Below are 21,339 nucleotides of genomic sequence, written 5' to 3'. Positions count from 1 at the left end.
TAACTGTTTGCTCCCTTTGCAGCAAAGCTTTGTTTTGTCTTTCTCTCTTCAGTTCTCTTTTCTCATTTCCCTCCAACCTATCCCCATAGAGCTTTGGCTCCCCTCCCTCCCAACACTGCACCAAAACTCCTCTCACCAAGGTTACCAATGATACATCTGGTGGCTATTTCAGTTCTCATTTTCCTTGAATTAGCAGAAACAAAGTTGTTCACCACCTTCTGCTTGATAAACTTTCTTCAAACACTGTCCAGGACACCACACCTTCTTGCTCGTTCTCAATCTCCATTGACAGTTCCTTCTCTTTTCCTGGACTTCTTAACGTTGATGTGCTCCAGGGCCAGTCCTTGGTCCTCTTCTCTCAATCTATACTCATCCCCTCTATAATCGTATCCAGTCTCCTGGCCTTAAATACCATCTATATGCTGATGCCTCGCAAATATCTCTAGGGCAAATCTCACTCCCGTACTCCAAACTAATAGCCAACTGCCTTGTCATCGTCTTTGTTCATGTGTCCAATAGACATCTCAAACTCAATGCTGCCAGAACTGAACTCTCAATGTCCCCCTCTCTCCTGTTCCACCTAGTCCATCCTGCTCACAGTTGCTCAGGCAGAAACCTTGAAGTCATCCTTAGTGTCTCTCTCCTACCTGCTACATCAGAAATCTTATTGGCTGTCCCTTCAAAATAGATCCAGAATCTGTCCCTCTTACCCCTTCCACTGCTGCCACTCTGGCCCTAGCCTCCATGTATTATATTCCACTGCTTCTGTCTTGTCTCCACCCCCAATCCCTGCAGGTTGTTTTCCATAGAGCAGTCCGAGAGAGCCTTTTAAAATGCAAGTTAGATCATGTCCCTCTGTTCAAAACCCTGCAAAAATTCCTCATTTCACTCAGAGTAAAAGCCAAGTCCAAATAAGGGAGTACATGTTTTGCCCTCAGTTCCAGGAACATTGTTCTCCTTCTTTCCAACACATTGTATCACCCACTTATTTAGTATGTCTATCGTTTATTGTCTGTGTCCCCGCTAGAACATAAGCTCCAGGAAGGCAGGAATTTTCCTCTGTTTTGTTCACTGGTGTATCACTTTCGAGAACCTAGAATAAATGCTGGTACATAGTAAGTGCTCAACAGGTACTTACTGAATGAATGTAGGAGGGATTTTGACTGCAAACATCTAATGCTGTTAACAGAAAGAATGGAATTTTCTATTATGTGTGAAGTGAGCTAATGGAATTGAGTGATGATTATAATCACTAATCGCTCTTGAGTACTAAATCTGTTTCTATATAGGGAACGTCACCTAAGCAAAGGTGAATACTGCACATTCATCAAGAACGTCTTCCTTATGCACCTACTATGTGCCTCGCACAGAGATGAATGTCACTGAGGGTTGGAGACTATGGAGGGAGGTTTCAGACAAAGTTTAAGACCTCCTGGCAGGTCTGCTCCAAGTCATGCTGTGACTAGAAGTCATTGTGCTATAACAATGCGGGATTGGGTTCCTGCCTTTTCATCTCTGTCTCTGTGCTATAAAGAAGGTTCACATCAAGCCTGGACTGATGAGGTAGGGGTAGGAAGAGGGATTATAGAAAACATTAAGAATAGGAGTCTGAGCCTTCAGCACTTCTCAAAGGAGATGAGATGGCGCGACATTGCTTCCGAGAAGGAATTTCCTCCGCAATTGTGGTCTCTGGTCACAAAGGAACCTCAGACCCCAGTGTAAGAGCACAGCTCAAGCATTTGCCAGCTCATGGGACCCGGCTGGTGATAAGCGCTTCAGGAGGGGGTCAGAGGTTCAGAGAAGCCTCCAGGAGCTGCCGTTGCTGCGGAGAGGAGGGTAGAGGGACAGGGCTCTCCTTTCTCTTTACCCTTCATCCAGAGAAGCCTGCTTTGATCTGTCATTTGTTCATGCACTCAAGTTGGATATTTTTGGACAAAGCGTTTCTTCTGTTAATATCTTAATTTCTTCCTGGGAAAATAAGACTACATCTGATTTTGCCCTTTTCCTCACAGATCCCTGCAAGCTTTGGAAGAAGGGTATAATTAGAATTCATGCACTGGAAATATGAGGGCTCTGAGGGTTCTTGCTGGTAGAACTAAGGCAGTCGTGAACCTCTCTGTGCTTTACTTTCATACCTGCAGAATAGCATCACATTTTTTATATTGTCACCTTTATATTGTCACCTTTATATTTGTAAAGATGATACATTTGAAATAGCTTAGAAAGTGCCAGCTTCTATGTCACCTTGAAAGTGAGATACCAAAGTTAAATAATGAAAAGAACCATCTCTTAGGATGCCCTGTGCATTTTTTTTCTATCGGCTACTGCACTTACCGAGATTAATAAATGTATCCGTCTATCTGCTCAATTAATTTGCAATAAAAGAATATAATCATCAGTAGGCACACAGGAGAATTGTGCAGCTTGCCCGGCAGGCATACACAAAAGAGTGGATGAGGAATAAATGATCTACAACTACACACAGCGACGTTGGTACATCTCACAAACATAATGCTGAGCAAAAGAAACCACACACAAAAGAACATATGCTGAATGATTCCATTTATATAAAGTTCGAAAACAGGCAAAGCTAATCTGTGATGTTAGAAGCCAGGATAATGGTTACCCTTGGGTAGGGGGAATGGCAACTGGAAGGAGATACAAGGGAGGTCTCCGGGGTGCTATTAATGCCCTATTTCTCTATCTGGGTATTAATTATAAGGATGTGTTTACTGTAAGAATTCATCGAACTACATATGCATAATGATTTGTGCACTTTTCTATAAGTGTTTTACACTGAATAAAAAGATTACATGAGCAATTAATATGGCTTAAGTTGGGTGATGAATTTTATTCTGTTCCCTCAGATCAGCAGAAATACTGTTGTATCTCTGCAACTCAGGCTTGGGATAGGATCCTCAAGGACTTTCCTATGAGGAGACTGGCACAAATCTGGGGCGATAATAGACAGTTTTAATTGCATCCCATTTTCGTTCTAAATACCAAGATAACATGAGGCTCCTGGGTGGCCCAGTCAGTTAAGTGCCTGACTTCAGCTCAGGTCATGATCTTGTGGTCCGTGAGTTTGAGCCCCACATCGTGCTCTGTGCTGACAGCTCAAAGCCTGGAATCTGCTTCAGATTCTGTGGCTCCCCCCCTCTCTCTGCACCTCCCCTGCTCATGCTCTGTCTCTCTCTGTCTCTCTGTCTCTCTCTCAAAAATAAAAAAAAAAATTAAAAAAATTTAAATACCAAGGTAATAGGTTTTTATGGAAAATTGTGCCGAAGGGCAACTCATAAGATGCATATATACATTATAAAAATGCCCTGCCATGGTTTTGGTTGAGGTTTACTGTTTCTGTAAGCATTTAAAGCAACTACTTACTCTGATTCTCCTACTGTTGAGTTTGGCAGGATGCCATATACAATTAGACCCATGGATACTTATTGAGGTTAATGATGAATACTCTGTGAACCATAACTTTTTACGGTCACGTGTTCCTTTTCTCATGTATTCGTCATAACAGGTTGCAATTTTGTGCACGTTTCAGAGCACTTCTGTATGGAAACCATCATTTAACAAAATGCTTAATGCCATCCACAGAAACAATTTTGCCGGAACAAAACATGATAATTACCTGTTCAAATTAAATTAGATATTAAAAAAATACATTTAATAATAGCTACCGATCCTCGGTCTGCCATTTATTAGCTGTGTGTCTGTGGGCCATTTGCTGAACCAGTTTCAGACTATTTTCTTCAATGGTCTTACCCTCACAGAATTGTCGTAAGGATTAAGTGAGATAATCCATGTAATTAATGTAGAGCATTTGGCACAAGGTCTGCACCCAAAGGCTTATGAAGTCTTCACTCTTGGTTTTATTAATAGCTTAACTACCATATAATATATATGAGTGGTAAAACGGATCAGTTATTCGGGAACATTTGATATCAAAAATAGCATTTGAGCAGAGAAAAGTTGTATAAAACACCAACAGCTAAGAAAAATTAATTTAAAAAAACTTAAAATTGATAAATGTCCATGTACTAATCAATTATTTTGATGACTTCAAAAAAGAACATCTCTCTTACGTTCTGACAAAATAAACTCTGCCCAACTCATAGAGGACCGCTGTTGAAAAGGAGCCGAATTTGAGAATTATTGACTTGTTTATGCAATATTCATTTTTCCTTTGCTATATGTCAGATGTCAACATATTTTGTAAAGGGGCCATCTTAAAAGAGCAAAATGTTCTCATCTGTTTTCTTCCTGGGACTTAAAGACCAGGTGACACCTTACGTGTTTCCCCTCACCCTCCTTTCTTCAGTCAAGGGGCAAGGGGAGTGCATTAGTAAGAACAATGAAGTTTAGATCTGAATCCTGGTGCTCTTTGTTAAGTAAGTGAATTTACCAAGTCACTTAATCCCTTTGAACTTTATTTTGTTACATATTTGATGAACCTCATTACTGGCCATTACAAGGCAAGTATTGCATGAAGTAGTTGTTTGCTTCTAAACCCTCGAAAGCTCTGATACTTGTAGATGGGATGAGCTATTTGAAGAAACAACCAATGTTTTTGTTTGTGGTTCCTCCTACTTGATCCTATCCATTTGTCCATTTGGGTAGTCGTTTTATTGATTCAGGGGAGGTCTGATAAAGCAGAAATGCAGAGAGAAAGAAAAGAGGTGGTGTGTGGCTTATAAGTTTAAAAATGGACTTTTTTGAAACATTACAGAGATAATAGCTTAAGAAAAGAGAAATTTTGAGTTTTAATAGCTTACAATTCCAGGCACAAACAGTAGATTTGAAAGGCATCTTGGCGAGTCAGAGCCAGTTTTTTCTTCCTGCTTTATCACCTAGCCTCCAATACTGGCAACTGGAAGGGGAAAAAGAGGAGCAAGAGAAAGAAGCAGCAGAAGAAATGAAAAGTGATGGACCTTTGACACTGTACCTGTCGTCTGTCTTCCCAGGCCACGTACTGAAGGGTGGATGCATGATGGACATTTCAGATGAGTTTGGGGAACCCCAGAGCTGATACATGTGTGTCTTGCCTTTAAGACAGAGTTCTAGGAGGCAACACATGTTATAGTACTCCGTGGCGCCCAGATTGAGGAAGGAAGGATTGAGAAAGCCTTGCAGTTTCTCTGTACACAGGATGGCAAGGAGAACTGCCAAGAGGTTGGGAGAGTCAAACCGAGAAATATTTCACGTCTTGTGATGATCCAAGTGCAGCAGACTCCACAGTGAATGGGAGACAGCCAAGGTCCAATGGGGATACGGGAGTCTCAGCAGACTCCAGTGTGGCCATTTGATAATGATGTCCTGCTGACCAATGACCAGACCCCCATAGCCCTAGATGTCTTACTCGCGTACTCTCCGGGACTTAACCATGACTGTGGGGAAAGGGAGAGGAGAACCCAAATTGACAAAGTAAACCCTGAAATGACTGAGGATTGCCTAACATTGTGAAGATTAGGTTTCCACCATCCTGCAAAATTGGTACAGGCTAGAGAAAATCCTTTACGTGTTGGGAAAATACACATTTCTTGCCCACGTGAGTTTGAAGGCTGAGAATTTGTGTCCACTCACATTTTCTACTGAACATGAAAAGCTCTTGGAGACTTCTAATCAAGTGTTCGTGGAATTCCTACAGATGACACTAACCTTTCTGCTTACAGCTTCTTTGAGAATTGGAAAGAGCATTCAGAGGCTTGCCCTGCTACTCCCAGTGACAGTGTTTTCCCTTTGTGGTTGCTAAAGAGACACAAATTCCCCCACTGGATGATTCCTCCCAGATCCTCACCCTCTGGCCCCCTCTTCAGCCCAAGTGTGACCTTGTCAGTGGACTCACCCGTTTCTGTGGACAGTCTTGTTCGAGTACTTCTTTTTTCAAAAATCATGCCTAAGGACTTCCCTTGTAATAAAGGCAAATACTGAAAATTAAGGACAAGAATATAATTAAAATGAAAAATATGTTTTATGTCCAGTATCAAAGATTATGTTTCAAAAGTTATTCCTTACATTATCAGAAAATGTAGAATAACTAATCACTGCCTCCATCCAAATAAGCACTCAAAATGTTATTGTAAAAGTGCATTTAAAGTGTTTTTTGTCATGGGGCACCTGGGTGGCTCAGTTGGTTAAGTGTCCAACTTCAGCTCAGGTCATGATCTCACAGTCCCTGGGTTCGAGCCCTGCATCAGTCTCTGTGCTGACAGCTCAGAGCCTGGAGCCTGCTTCAGATTCTGTGTCTCTCTGCCCCTCCCTGCTCGCACTGGTGTGTGTGTGTGTGTGTGTGTGTGTGTGTGTCAAAAATAAAATAAAAACATTTAAAAATTTTTTAAAAAGTGGTTTTTGTCATGTTCTGTACAAATAGGAGGAAGGGAACAAGAACTACAGATTATGGGCATGTAATTGCAAAATATTAGTTGCTCTGGGTTCAACCTGAACACTTGTTCTGAAGTATGTTAATATTTCTTACTGGAACTGTCTTTTTACCTAAATCCATGGAAATCCCTATCAATGTTCAATGACCTTGAAGACGCTTGGTTCAGAAGTGTTTTCTCAGCTAGAAACAATGCTGCTCTGTCACAACATGGGGCATTAAGACTCCTAAGGATGAAGCCCCAGCTACACTTTTCTCATGCATCCTTGTGGGAGCGCAAAGGCTTTGTTTCTAGAAGTCTTTTGGAAACAATCTGGAGAGTTTGGGTGTGGGGTGGGGCTTTTCCTTCTTCCTCTTCTGTAGATGGACTTCCTGATAGGGTGAGTTCTGGAACAAATAGAATCCTGCCAGCTAACTCTTCTTACACATGAAGTATGAAGAACAGGCCTGGGATTTTGGGGGACCTTTTCTGCTTATTTCAGGTCTTCTATGGGAATGTCAACCCATAGCACTTGGAGTCACTCCTGTTCTCAGAACTTGGAGAGCTAGTGAACTAGATTAAGAAAATCAAGGTTGTGTAAACCTTTCTTGGCCTGGCACCAACTCTTTAAAGTGCTTTTGAACAAGCTTGGAACGCGTATGCTTTCACAATTAAGCAGTCTAAATGAGACTGCTGCATGAAATAAGCGTGTTTCAAACATAAATTGCTCAAAATGCAGAATAATGCTTACAGCTAAGCACCATATCCCATCTCTTCTCCTACTTGGTTACCACTTAATTGTTTCCTTGCTAATCTGAATTATTTTCAACACGGTAACATCACTGTGAATTTTTGGACATTATCCTAATAATCATATATCTGAAATTCATCCACAATTGAAATTTGTTGCCAGGAAAAAAAAAAAGTATTGTCCTTATTTTTAACTTGATAGAAAACACACAGAGAAAAGAATGAAGGTATAAAAATAAAATCTTTCCAGAGAAATGATTCCTTAGGTTCTGATCCAATTAATAATGAATTTCAACATTCCGCATGAGAGAAGCACAATGACTTGTCATTGAATAACTGATTTTTATGCTTTTTATATGCCTGTACACTCAGTGATAATCAATTACCTTGACTGTGTGGTTTCATTACTTAGCTACTGTTTAGGAATTTTAATATAGTTTCTTTTCCCTCTTTCTTTGGAAAGGCTGTCTTTAAAAGGGCTGGTAGTAGGGGAAGGTAAAATGAAAATGCTACATACCTCTCCATTATGTTTTATCCTCAATTTTAGATCTGCCGATAGCCATAACATATACTTAATTTCTTCTCCTGTAAAGTCCTTTAGAGTGAGGAGGTCACGACCCTTCAGCTGTACTTTATTTTGTAGTGGCTGTTCACATCTACACAAAAGAAAAAAGACAATTCAAGAGAAATAGATATTTAAGAAAAAGACCCCATTGAACTGGGGTGATTCGGTGTTCGATTCTTGAAACAAAGCATAGAAAATCACATGTAGCCTCATGTGTTCCTGCAAAGTGCTAACGCACTAAAATTGATAAGGCTGTGGTTTCCTTTTTTTTTATTTTTTATTTTTAAAAAAAATTTTTTAATGTTTATTTCTTTTTGAGACAGAGAGAGACACAGTGCAAGCAGGGAAGGGGCAGAGAGAGAGGGAGACACAGAATCCGAAGCAGGCTCCGGGCTCCGAGCTGTGAGCACAGAGCCCGACGCGGGACTCGAACTCAACGAACCGTGAGATCATGACCTGAGCTGAAGTCGGACACTTAATTGACTGAGCCAGCCAGGAGCCCCTCCATTTTTGATATCCAATATTTTGGATGTGGAGAGAAAAGAAAAATTTGAGGAAAGAGGTTGAATTCTTATTTGCTGGGAATAGCCCTCTTGGTGGCTTAGCCACTTACTAGTAGTGCCACTTCAGGCAGGTTGCCTAACCTCTCTCTGCACCTCGATTTCTCACCTAGAAAATGAGTATAATAATCTTATAGCATTGTGAGGATGGAATGATTTAATACATGCAAAGCAGACGGTGTCTGGCATAGAATAAGCACTTGATAAATTTTAGCTATTATTATTGAAATCATTAGATTATATGAACAGAATTTATAATGTCCATACCATAGAAAACATTTTCATTCTTTTTCCTCTACCACCCTTCAAATCTCTTCTTTGGAGATTTGTTCTTTACTTGTCCCTGGCCAAATACAATGGGCCTTGTGGCTTTTCTGGTAACTTTCAGAAAAAAAACAAACAAACAAACAAAAAAAAAACTCTGTGCTTACTTTATTCCCTCCAAAGAGTCTTAGTAAAATAATGCATAATAATAATAATGATTTTTTAACTCTAAGAAATGTACTGCAAGTTAACACCCTTCTTCCTTCCACCTCATGCCTGATTCAAGCCGGCCTCCTCTTAAGGGACGAGGGACCATGAATTGTTTCCTCTATTTCCCACCTTTAGTCACTCCAAGTAAAGCCAAGGGAAAGTGAGGAGTTAAGGGTCAGGCAAAGTCTGATTCTGTTCTAGCAATTTAGCATTGGCCTAGGTGCTTAAGGCTGACACTTTATCTTCTGGGGTGCTTTTGAGGGTCCTTGGGAGAACTCTGTCATCACTGGAAATTTCTCACAATAGTCCTTGGTGGTGGACAATTACATTTCTCCTGCCATCCAAGGGAACACATCCAGACTCCTTTCTCAGAGATCTCCCCACCCTTCGGGAGGTCTCTTGGCCATCATGTGAAACAATACCATGCTAAGTCTCTTTCTCAATCTGTATTGGTTCATGGGAATCCCTTCATGTACTTTGCTCTGACAAAAGTCCGTTTCTTTCCAGTATGAACGCATCTCTTATTCTGCCATCAAAACAGCTAGGCAGCCTGTCCCTCTTACTCTAGATTTCCTAGGTAGAGACTTGACATTGGTGTGCAGTGTCCCCAAGCTCTCCTGTTGAACCTATCAGTGCCATTGGAGCCACATTCCCTAGGCTTGAGTTGAGGGAAGAGTACCTCTCCCTGTCATATACAATGGTAAGACTTTCAAAATCTTCTTCCAATCTACGCCCATCTCTTGGTTTCTGCAATACATTTTAGAAGCTGGAAGTGGTCACCAGTGGGTTGCAAGACTAATTCTTGTGTATCTCCTTTGCTCCTGTTTTAGTGGCATAGCATCTCGCTTTGGAATGAGGGAAGAGAAAACACCTATTGGGCCTAAGCAGAAACCGAGACGGAAAGAGTCCCATTTTAACACTTTGTTACATTGTGATGGCAATAATTATTTTGGGGGGTAATCAGTATCTAAAATTGAAAACATTTATTCTTTTGTTATTCCTAGTGTTATCTCTATTTAACAATAATTATATTGTATGCCATTAGAAATTGTGAATAATGAAGGGCAAATTGTGGTTCACCACATGGGCTAAACATTAATTTTACTAGAAGCAGAACCATTGTCACAAAATGATCATGCTTGAATTCTAGCTTAAGAAAAGAGCCTGTGCTACTTGAGATGAAGAGTAAATTCTCTGGTGGGAATTTCTATATGTCTTTTTGCAATGGTGACAAGATAGGTAGGAAAATCACAAATTCACTCAATTTGTTGTTTCCACTGCATGACATCAAATAACTTAGACAAAAGAATCTTTCACTAAACCCCCAACTTTCTGGCAGAGTTGACTGGTTCGTTTCGTCTTCTACAGATGAGTATTTTTTTTTTTCAGTTGATTTTTTGTGATGTTAAGCCCTTCAGAGATTCTAGTTAGTAAGGAAAGGAACTTCCATAAAGATCGAAGTTTTGTGAGCTAGTTGGCTAATGGTTGATTGATTGATTTAATGTAGGATACCAATACCATATTCAATCCGTAGAAATTAGTGTTTTCAGCTTGTATGTGGATCAAAATTTTGGTCAACATTCCTGCTTCAAAGATGTACCATAGTCTTCAACTTGTAAAAATATGTCATTCATCTACTCTCTAAATGGAAATTTCTTTAAGGCAGTGGTCCGCAATTTATTTTTATTATAGACCCATAACATAAAACATTTTGAACATGGATCGACAATGTATGTTTGCTTATTTGTATATGTGTTACTACCCTGGTAGATTGTGTAAAAAACAGAACACACAAAAAATGTAAACGTTTAGATGAAGGAGAACCAAAATTTTAAAAATAAATTCGTAAATATACAAAGAATATCTTGCTGGCCAAAGACGTTTTAGAATAGACCTTCATTTTCTTCCTTCCATTAGAACTCTAGTAAAAATCTTAGAAAACTATGTCCAAGACTTGGATGATAGTATTCAGAAATTTGAGAACTTTAAAAACATGGCCTTTAGGCAGAAAATGTGTTTTTACATTTGCATTTTGGTTATATGTCTGGTTCTGATGTTAATTAGTGATAATACTAAGCAACACTTGGAATATACAAGTACTGATATTGTTAAGAAGTAAACCCTTTGACTGATATTGATGAATTGTTTAGAGTCAACTGGATCTGGGGTCTGTAAACAGTTTATCATGTCTGGCCTGAAATGGAGGCATGGCAGCTTAAACTTTCCCAATTCACATTTAGGGCATGTTTGAAAATATTTTATTTCTTTCTGGAATGAGGTCCAAGTAAGATAAAATCACAGAAGATAAACTCTCCTGACTGTGTGTCTTACAATAAAGCATTAATATTCCATGGCTTAAGACTTCCTCCAGTATTATTTTTAACAGAGAAAAAAACTTTGCTGCAAACCCCTGCTCCCTAGGATTTAAGAAATGTGTGAAACACCACTATAGTTGGTAAACTCACATCCATTGACAACAGGAGAAACCACTGGTATGCTAATTTTGAGGACTTCTTGCCTAGAGCTTAAGTTTAGACTTCTGGCACTTTTAGAGTCCACAAAAGCTGAGTCTCCAAACTGCAAAACTTAAAGGATTGAACACCCTCCCCGACTCTCAGCCTTTGCAGGCTTGTGTCGTGTCTATCTACTTCCTTCTTTTTTTTTTTTTTTAATTTTTTTAATGTTTATTTATTTTGAGGGAGAGAGAGACAGAGTGCAAACTGAGGAGAGGCAGAGAGAGAGAGGGAGACACAGAATCTGAAGCAGGCTCCAGGCTCTGAGTTGTCAGCACAGAGCCTGATGCGGGCCTCGAACCCACAAACTGTGAGATCATGACCTGAGGCGAAATCGGACTTGACTGACTGAGCCACGCAGGCACCCCTCAATCTACTTCCTTCTAAATACTCTCGGGACTACAAGTTTTATTCAAGAGAATATCACGGATCTTGGAATTGTGGTAGTGGTTGGTGGCGGTGTTGAATCTCAGAGAAAAAGAACGGAAAAAGAAAGGAAAAGAAATTATGCATGGAACTTAATTTTTCTCCTGGGTTCTCATGAAAGGAAGCAGGAAAATAATGGTCAAAGAGGAGACTCAACAACACCTTCAACTACTGCAGAAAAACTCCAACTTTCAGCTCTCTAAACAGGAGACAGACTAGGAGAAGTAAAAAGTCTCGGGGTCTTTCTCAGATTTGTCCTTATACTCGAAGAAGTTGGGATTAGGGATGGGTTAATGTTCTACTGTTGGGATTGCATTGTGAGATGCATCTCTTGTTATTTCTCCATTGACAGACTCAAATTTAAAAATAAAAAGAAGACACCAACATCCTGCTGGAATCTTCCCTTTTTGTCCGGACCTTTCATTTAAAAAAAAATTAAAAAAAAAAAAATGTGTATAGCAACAGAAACCTTATTTCAAATTCTCTTTCTTAGGGCACAAGTAATCAGAAGAATAACTCTTTGTGACTCCAATCTCCATACAGCAGCCACTGATAATATTGCCTTCACTTTTGTTGTCCTGGGATAGCATCTCCAATATATGTTAGCAGATAAGCTTTAAAAAAATACAGATGAGGTGCCTGGGTGGCTCGGTAGGTTAAGACTCTTGATTTCAGCTCAGGTCATGATCTCACAGTTCGTGCGATCATGAGATCGAGCCCCACATGGGGCTCTGTGCTATCAGCACAGATTCTCTCTCTCCCTCGCTCTCTACCCCTCCCCCACTCATGCCTGCGTGTGCGCACACGCTCTCTCTTTCTTTTTCATACTCTCTTTCAAAATAAACATTTTTTAAAAACCATAAAACGCAGATAGTTCTGGCTTTGCATAGTAGTATGGGACTGTAAATGACCATTAAATCTGCAACCCTGCAAAGCAACTTTATTAATAAGTGGGAAATATCACAATTGTTCTGTGACTTTTAATTTTTTGTCAAAACATTTAGTACTCTCCTTTTGTCCGTTATAAATGAGTAGGGAAGTGAAAAAATTAGCAAAAGTGAAATATATTTATTATGCCATAATTTAAAACATTAGAAGCATTGAGAATTATAGTGTTTTATTTTTTGTAAAAAATGGTCAAGAGTAGTTTGAACCATGCATGCTGTCTTCTTATTATATAGCATATGTTATAGAGCAAACATCTTGTCTATGCTTTGGTGAATTGCCATACTCTCTACGTTTGGATCACCTGCCAACATTTTATCCTTTGCACTTTCAATATTATAAATTATCTCTGAGAATTCATTTAATGTGAAGTGCTTTGCTGGTGTCACTTCCTCTGGAACATCTTTACACTCGGTGTCACAACTGCTTTCCTCATTTATGTCAGTAAGTTTGTCTTCACTAAGTTCCTCTGGCTGCATAGCTGCAGCCTTTCAAACAATTAGCAGGGTCAATAATACCACCATAAACTATTTCTTCTATAAATGCATTCCCATTTGATTCAAATTTTACTGCCAGTGTTGTGGGGTTTTTTTTTTTAATTTCTCTTCTGTACATTGATCTCTGTCAGACAATTCCTCCTTTCGATTATTCATTTTTATAAAGTGGCACATAAGCTTATCATTGGGAAAAAAGAAGCCATCACAACCACACTCGTTGCTGTTTGTAGGTAAACTGAATAACAGATGCCCAGTGAGCAACCACCAAAACTTTGAAAGAAGTCATGCGATTGGTCATTGATCATGATGTGCAGCTCTTATTTACATAGTGATTTGTGGACAAAAGAGCGAGCAATGAAGTTTTTCCTTTATGCGACTGCTCACAATTAATATACTATGGCAGCTGAAATCAACAGTGTACTCAAAAGACTGGTGTTATTTGACTCAACTGTGCTAATTGAAATCCCTGCATATTGGGACCGTGCAAAGGAAGGACAGCCTGTGCTCCAAAGGCTTTCTCATTGTAGAACTCCTCACATACCATTCTTTCTGTCCGGAACACTCTCCCCTCAGCTCTTGATACTGGCTTTCTCAGCCTTAGGCCAAGGGCTTAAACACCACCTCCTGGGAGATTCCTTCCCTGACAGTATTGAGTCATCTCCACTTTGCCTTCATGTTGTTCATGCTACTTATCATAATTTTTAAATACGTATTTATATGTCTGTTTATATTACTTACTTTTTATCTTCCCATTAAACTATATGATCCATGATGGCAGGGATCCTGCCTGTTTTATTTATTAATGTATACCCAGCGCTTGTTACAATGTCTGGGATATAGTAGGTATTCAATAAATATTTCCTAGGTAAATGGGTGAATGAATGATATTACGTGTCTGGACAAAAGTAAAACAATTTGTATAAGAATGAATTCAGCAGATTTCTGAGAATTAATTTAGAGAGATTTTCCATGATGGGTTTTCAATGTCCTTATCAAAGCTCAGCCTTATCAAAGGCTGAGCACAAGGCCTGAGTGTCATGGAGGAAAACTGATTGTGGCCTAGTGTGTTGCTAAAGCTGAAATTCCCCAGGGCTCAACGACTCTGGCGTAGTATTTGCACTCCTGGGAACAATAGTTGGACATATGCACATGAAGCAAAAGCATTATAACCTCGGAACTCAGGCACAGCAGTCTGAGTCAAGTGCAAAAACCTGGAAGACTGGTGAGAGGATCTGGTGGGACAAACTTTTGCCCGCAGCACCCTGAGAGCCAAACCCAAAGTACAGTAATAGTGAACTACACCAATACTTTGGTTCCCTCTCTCCACAAGCCCCTTTTATACTAAGTCCCCAGGGCTCTTGGGGACAAAAAGGGTAGAGAGGTAGATACTGTACATCTGGTTATCATGGTATGTGAGTGATTAACTGGAGATGTTTTTTAATTGCATCTCAACCGGTGAAGGGGAGTCATACTGTTTACACCACTGAAAAATCATTAGACTAGTCACTGCCTTTCTCTGTTCTATCCAGGAGGTGGGGCAGGAAGTGTTCCCATAGGAAAAATTGCTGCTTTTCATAGATATCAGGAACTAACCAGGAAAATTTATCACTGGAAGGAAAGCAAACACAATGGTTCAAGTTTAAGTTCCTATCCTGTTTACTGTCTCCTCATAGACCTCCTCTTGGCTCTGAAATGGAGCTGCCACACCTCTTTCCTAAGCTGCTTAAAATGTAGAGAAAAGCAGAAGAGGTCCACAGTTGTACCTTTGTGGAAACACCTCTGCCGTAGGCCTCCCCCCGCTTTTTTCCTGGTCTATATCAAGCATTTCTGGCTTTCTGGTGATAAACCCACACACAAATTATCCAGCTAAAACCACTGGCATAAATGGCTACTTATAGAGACCTCATGCTTCAGTTGGAGGCAGCCTACCCTGGTTCTCGAGCGCCTGAACCAGGGCCAGAATCACTATTTTAGTGTTCCCATAAAAATACTTGGTTTTCTCGTACACATAATAGGGACGATCCAATACTGGATGAAACAATGGGAACCACGTACAGATTTTCTGTCAAAACTGTCATTGCAGTCTGGTTAAAGCCAGAGCTTTTGAAAAAGGCAAGACTAGTTCCTTACGTTAATTGTATCCCTGGAAGAAATAATTACAGAGATTTCTCAGCCCCAAATCACTGAATGCTAAGAAGTTAAGCCAAGGTAATAGTAGATCTTTGTATTAGCTTTACCCAAATATCTTCCTAGCTAGAAAATGGAAGCATATTCTGTATTGGCAGAATAAAGCCTTTCATTGCAAGAGTCTGCGTTTTCTAACTCTGGTAAATTGTTTGGAGCACGGGAGGAGACCTGGATGTGTTCCCTTGTATAATTGTATTTTGTTGGAAGAGAAAGTGCTTGATTTGAGTAAAATGTGGTCAGTCAGAAACAGACTGCCAGAATAGGAAAAAAAAATTCAGTGTTAAGTGATATTTTGATCCCCATGGAAAATTTGAGATGAAGACTTTATCTTCTGGAGGCATAAGGGGGTGGTCAATGGGCCGTATGGCTGAGATTTTTGTGTTTCTTTAATGTGGCAGATTGATGCAACCATTAAGGCGTATGTTCTTGGTTTTATTTTTTCTTTCTTTACTAAGATATCTTGGCTGTGTTTTAAAAAAGGATACTGCGTAAGGGTAGAATGGCCAACTTTATCAGTTTGGAAGGATCAAAATAATCAAAGCAGTGGAATAAAAACAGCAGTGGTTTTAATTATTCAAATTCTAGTCCTAGTCAAACTTTGACCTCGGGACGATCACTTTCCATCTTTGGCCTCAGTTCTTTATCTGAAAAATTAAGAAAATGAACTCAGAATCAGTGATCTGTTTTGTCTTTGTCTTCCACAACATTCGTGAAGTTTATAAACACAAGATTTCCCATAGGCCGTACTGGAGCCATCCGAATTCTCAGTGGCCTGCCTTTAATTTCATCCCTTTCTTGCCATCTCAGTATTGGAATGCATGCAAGGGAGACTGACTTTACCTTCGCAAAACCCTTGAATCTCATCCTACTGATTTGAAAAAAAAAAAAAAAAAAAAAAAAAAAAAGCACCAACGGTCCAAATTTCTTTACTTTATTAACAATAATAGTTTATTACTAAAAATTGACTTGCAACCTTTCTCACTGTTGCCACATGCTCACATGTGGTATAAATCACTATTGTAATGGGGGGACTAGGTGGTTCCTAAGATATCTTAGATCGTCAGCCTTCTAAAATGGTGCAACTTCCGCTCATCTGAAAAACGAAGCAGGCTCGCTTTGTGCAGACCTGCTATTATAGGTCTGGAACCCTGACACTGTTGAAAATCTGTAGCTGCCCTACTTTGTCTATCTTAGTTAAATCACTACATTACTAAAAATAACAAACCAGAAATAAACCCAAATTTTATTGTTGGCCAAGGGAAATATCATGACCCCCTTCCATGCCTGATCTCAGACCCTGTATAGTTTTGTGAAGCCGGGAAGTATGTTTTTAACAGGGCGTTCATTTTCAGTTAGGACAGAAGACGTGACTAATCATAGAGGACTGTTTTCTCTCCTCTAGGCAAGAGCACGGATGGCCTGTAATCACTTCATCGGTGTGTCCACACGCGTACAGATAGCATGGGTGTGGGATGAAGGGAGCATAATGAGTTATGTAAGCCCTTAGAGAGGTCTGGAATGAAATACCTGAAAACCAGTCACCTCCGCTCCAATCCATAACCTCCACAAAATTGGGTGGCTTAGCTCAATATTCTCTGAAGAAATTTCTATTTGTGAGATGAAATTGAACTGCACTTACAAATTGGTCTTCTCTGATAAAGAAAGAGATTTTTTTAGTGATTTCTTTAAAAGCTCTAAGTGGTTTCCCTAATAGGCAACAAATCACAGGACACTGTCTATTATCCAAACACCGCCAGGCTCTAGAGCCTTGTTTGTGAGATGAAAAGCCTATGGATTGGGTCTTCTCGGCAGTCTTGGTGTCTGATCCTATTGATTTGGGGGGAAAAAAGAAATCATAATTGACGAAAAATGATTGATTCAGGAGGCTGCATGAATGGTTTCAGCCTCACTTAAGCTGTTATTTTTATCCTGTCCATGGCAATATGGCTGCTCATTTCAAAACGGTGCGGTACCCGTTTTATGGCATTGCCAAACACCGACCACACATTTCTTATCACTCTCTGGTGTTAAGGTCACATGGTATATTCTGTAGCAAGGTCCCTCCACCCTTCCCAAGAGATATGGGTCGGGGGTGGGGGGAAGAACTCGACTCCCTGTGGAAGGCTGAAAGTCAAAGTACAATACAGGCAGAGTTGACTGGGAGTTTTCACTGTTGTTGAGAGGTCATCAAAGGCCTTAGGTCTTACTGGACCTCAGCAAATCTGAATTCATCTACCTGGCAAGTAGCATGGCTAACGAAAAGAGTTGGAAAGAAAAATACCCACGCCACATGAGAACAACACCGTTTCAAAGTCAGCCCATTTTCATGAGAGGCTTATGCTCTTAAGTTTCTAATGGCATGAGTGATTCGAGGCTCTCATATTTTCAAATAGTAGGTACAGATTTGGGCTGATTTAGCTAGGCTTTAGCCTCAGCCCCATTCACTGTGAGAGACAGCTAGCCAGGACTTTGAGAATTATGGTCTGACTACTGGATGTAGATGATAGCATATTAGTAAATACCAAAGAAGCCTCAACATTTGGCAGATGTTTTAGTTCCAAACATTTAATTTGTGACTGTTATTTAAAAAATCTCTCGTGGTTGGTGGGTTTGAGTCCCGCATTGGGCTCTGTGCTGACAGCTCAGAGCCTAGAGCCAGCTTCGGCTTCTGTGTCTCCTTCTCTCTCTGCTCCTCTCCTGCTTGCACTTGCTCTCTCTCTCTCTCTCTCTCTCTCTCTCAAAAATAAACATTAAAAATCAATAATCACTGTAATTTTCAAAGAAGAGTAGAAGTTTAAGTTTCAAGCTTTGGCTGTTCATTCAGTTGATTATTTTCAGCTCAGTGATGATTCTTTGTTAAAAACTATGGGAAAAAATGTCATCAAACTGTTATCTGATGTAATGCAGTGACATGGAATAATAAAATAATGAACATTGGTCTGTCACTTTACAGTTTTCACACGCATTATCTCGCTGATTATCACTAGACTGTGACTTCATGTGTCTGGTATGAAGTACCTTCTCTGCCACTGTATCTCCAACACCTTGCAAGGAGCATGGCTCGGAAGTAGGTGCTCAGTAAGTATTTATTAAACGAATGGTTGAACCACCTTGTGATGTAAGCAGAGCAGGTATTACTCTTTTTCCCATTTTATAGGGGAAGCAACATTACAGAAAAGTTTAACGACTTGCTCAAGGTGATAGAGCCAGAAAGTGGTGGTACCAGGCCTCGAATCTCGTTCTTTAGACTCCAAAACCTGAGATTTCCTCCACATACTTGGGTTATGTGGTCAAACTCGAGTACTAATTGGTAAACCCCAGAATTTCTCTGGGCCTCATAAACCTTCTCTGTAAAATAAGAGAAGGCTAATAATATTCCGTGGCTCTGACGTCCCACCTAGGTCTAGTACTATGAGCTCAATTTACAGTATCATTTACAATGTCATTCTGGCTTCTGAGAGTCTTCTATTCACCAAAGAAATGGTGCTAATGATACAGTCCAGAGAGGTCAGAGCTGCCAGGTGGCCCAGAGGATGGACTCAGGGCCACTGTCAAAGACCCACTTAGTCACAGTGGGAGAAAACTTCAGACAACGTCAGACTAGAAGCTTCTCCTTTTAGGAAGTCAATGAGGTTGTTTTGAGGTTGGTTGAAAAGAGTCTCTGGGAAAATTCTATGTGATTGTTAACATGCAGTTACTCTAGAAGCTTTCTGGCAACGATGTGCACATTTGATGGCCTTGCTTCCTCAGTTAGCTAGTTGCCCCTATCCCCTTCCCCACAGACACACCCCACACCACCCCCACTGCGTGCTCAATAACTATAAAGCAGGATGTAACTCATATAAAGAATTCACTGGAAACAGCCGCCTTTCACATGCTACCAAGAATTTCAGGGATAGATTCCAAACATGGATTTTGTTTTAAAAATTTCATTATCCTCATCATCATCACACATAAGGTTCCTTGGCAGCAGCTTTGTAAATATTTATCTGGTTGTTATTTGGGGTCTCATTTTTTTAAAGAACTGATTAATCCCCACTCCCTAGAATGATGTGTTATTTTCAAGCAAATCCAAATACAAGCTGAAGACCCTGTGTAAATTGGTTCTAATTTTTCTTCAGCCAGGATCCCGTTTAGAATGTACACAAACGGAAGATGTCAAGAATATTTAGCCTGTTACACCCTAGGAGGTTAGTGACGCACCCCCGCGCCCCCTGCTCCCAGCCTGCTCTGAAATCTGATTAGAGGGGACCGAGAAATGAAGGCTCACCTGGAATTAGAGACAGCTGTCTCAAATAAGGGTAGAGCCTGGCACTAAACCCTCCAAAACGACGCCTTTTCGAGGCTGTGCTCCTTTGCAGAATAGAACTTCAGTTATCACCATAGTTCCTAAGTCAGACTCCAATCTCTGGCCATCACTTACCGAAAATTTCGAACCACGAAATTGTGACCATTTCTAAGAGCTGCCTTGTTCAACAGGGTCCTCAAATTAAACAGCATCTTCTTTTGATAATGAAAAAGATGACTGTATGCTCTTGAAAACGCCTCACCAAGGTCGACAGACAGTGGGCTCCACCTAAAAGCTACGAATGCTTTCAACTGCAGTGAGAGAGCAAAGGTAAAATCACCCTTCAACTACCTTATCAAATTCCCCTGGTTAGAGATACTGCAGGTCAGGGTACAGGAATGCCTGCACTTTAAGCCAAGCTCCACCACTGCGTGTGTGTGTGTGTGTGTGTGTGTGTGTGTGTGTGTGTGTGTGTCTGTTTAGAAGGAATCCTGATTCTTTTGGTGACCAGACTCCTCATTTTTCATAATATATTTATTCTGTCACATACTTGCACAAAATCAATTGACAAGTACTCATTGGGCGTATAATATATGCAGGGCGTTGCAGTGCTGGCTGCTGTGAAGGTACGTAGAAATAACCCACTGAGAAAATGTGAATCGTCAGTGCAGAACCCCAGATGTAGACATGACAACCCGGAGTATTTCCAACGGTATTTCATTTGTAACTCTAAGTCTCAGCTTTCCCGCAAAAGCAAACAGAAAGAAATGCCCCGGAGCTATTTTTTTTGGTGGCAAAAAGCTGGAGTGGGGAGGTATAATAAAAAGATCTCAGTCCTGGAGCTCCCATTGTGCCTTGCACATAGTAGGTCTTCGATAAGCAAGTAGTTGCTTATTAATTCTAGCAGGAACCCACAATCAGTAGAAGTGGGGAGGGGGTACCATACGCTCCTCCCCTGGTAGCCTCTCCAGATCACTAAGAGGTCTTCCAATGCTTTACATTTATTCATTCATCCACAGTTATAAATCAGATATTTTCAAAATCCGTTCTGTGTCAGATATTGGACTAGGCTGGAACTTCAGTGAAGGAAGATGATCTCACTGTCACAGAGTTTACAGTTCAGTAAGTGTGATAATATTTGTAAATAAGCATACATAACACAAGCCCGTAGGAGAGGTCCAGATAAAGCGCTACCATATCACAGGGGAGAAAAAGTACTCTAAGCTGGGAAGGGTGGGAGGCAGGAAAGAAAGGGCTGCATATTCTGATCAATTTATGTGACTTTAGCAAACCCAGGTAAACACTCGCTAGAAGTTTATGCAATGCAAAAAATATATGCTATTTAAAAATTAATTATGGCCACTTCAGGAACCGGAATAGTTATGATGTCATAGTTAATGTCAGCAGGGAAATAAATCTTATTGCTATTCCCTTCTACTTACAAAGAATGATGCGGGACAGAGAGGGAAAGACTGAACTGTTCAAACCTTTACTAAGTCTTCTGTTCCAGAAAGAATATTCCAGGCAGAGGCAAGTGTTCACAAGGGTACAAGAGTAAGAAGGTATAGAGTGAATGTTCCAAGTGGGAGAATAGAAGTCTGCTTTGTTGGAAAAGACTGTAAAGCATCTTTGAAGAGGCAAAAGAGGCCAGTTGATGGATAGGTTTCAGACAGTGAAATTGCTCTATGTAATACAAGGAAGGAAATTGAATGTTTGCAGTGAGATTGAGGGAAAAGAGGTCAAACTGTATGCTAGTGTAAAGCCCATAT

The 21,339-nt window shown here is 40.3% G+C and overlaps 1 protein-coding gene across 1 annotated transcript in view; it reads right to left on the bottom strand.

Annotated features, from left to right (window-relative positions):
• The window catches only part of OTC (ornithine transcarbamylase), a 61,630-nt gene extending 41,681 nt beyond the window's left edge, over positions 1-19,949 (bottom strand). The window contains exons 1-3 of the mRNA XM_058714414.1: positions 19,706-19,949; positions 7,633-7,771; positions 5,852-5,933 (exon numbers count right to left, since the gene is read on the bottom strand). Of these exons, the coding sequence (XP_058570397.1) occupies positions 5,852-5,933; positions 7,633-7,771; positions 19,706-19,782 (298 nt within the window). The 5' untranslated portion in view covers positions 19,783-19,949. The remainder of the gene's footprint in view (positions 1-5,851; positions 5,934-7,632; positions 7,772-19,705) is intronic.
• Between the last annotated feature and the right edge of the window lie 1,390 nt (positions 19,950-21,339).

This window comes from Neofelis nebulosa, chromosome X (genome assembly GCF_028018385.1).
Source record: "Neofelis nebulosa isolate mNeoNeb1 chromosome X, mNeoNeb1.pri, whole genome shotgun sequence".
Classification (NCBI taxonomy): domain Eukaryota; kingdom Metazoa; phylum Chordata; class Mammalia; order Carnivora; family Felidae; genus Neofelis; species Neofelis nebulosa.
Note: the sequence above shows the minus strand (reverse complement) of the source record. Positions and strands in the feature narration are given on the sequence as shown.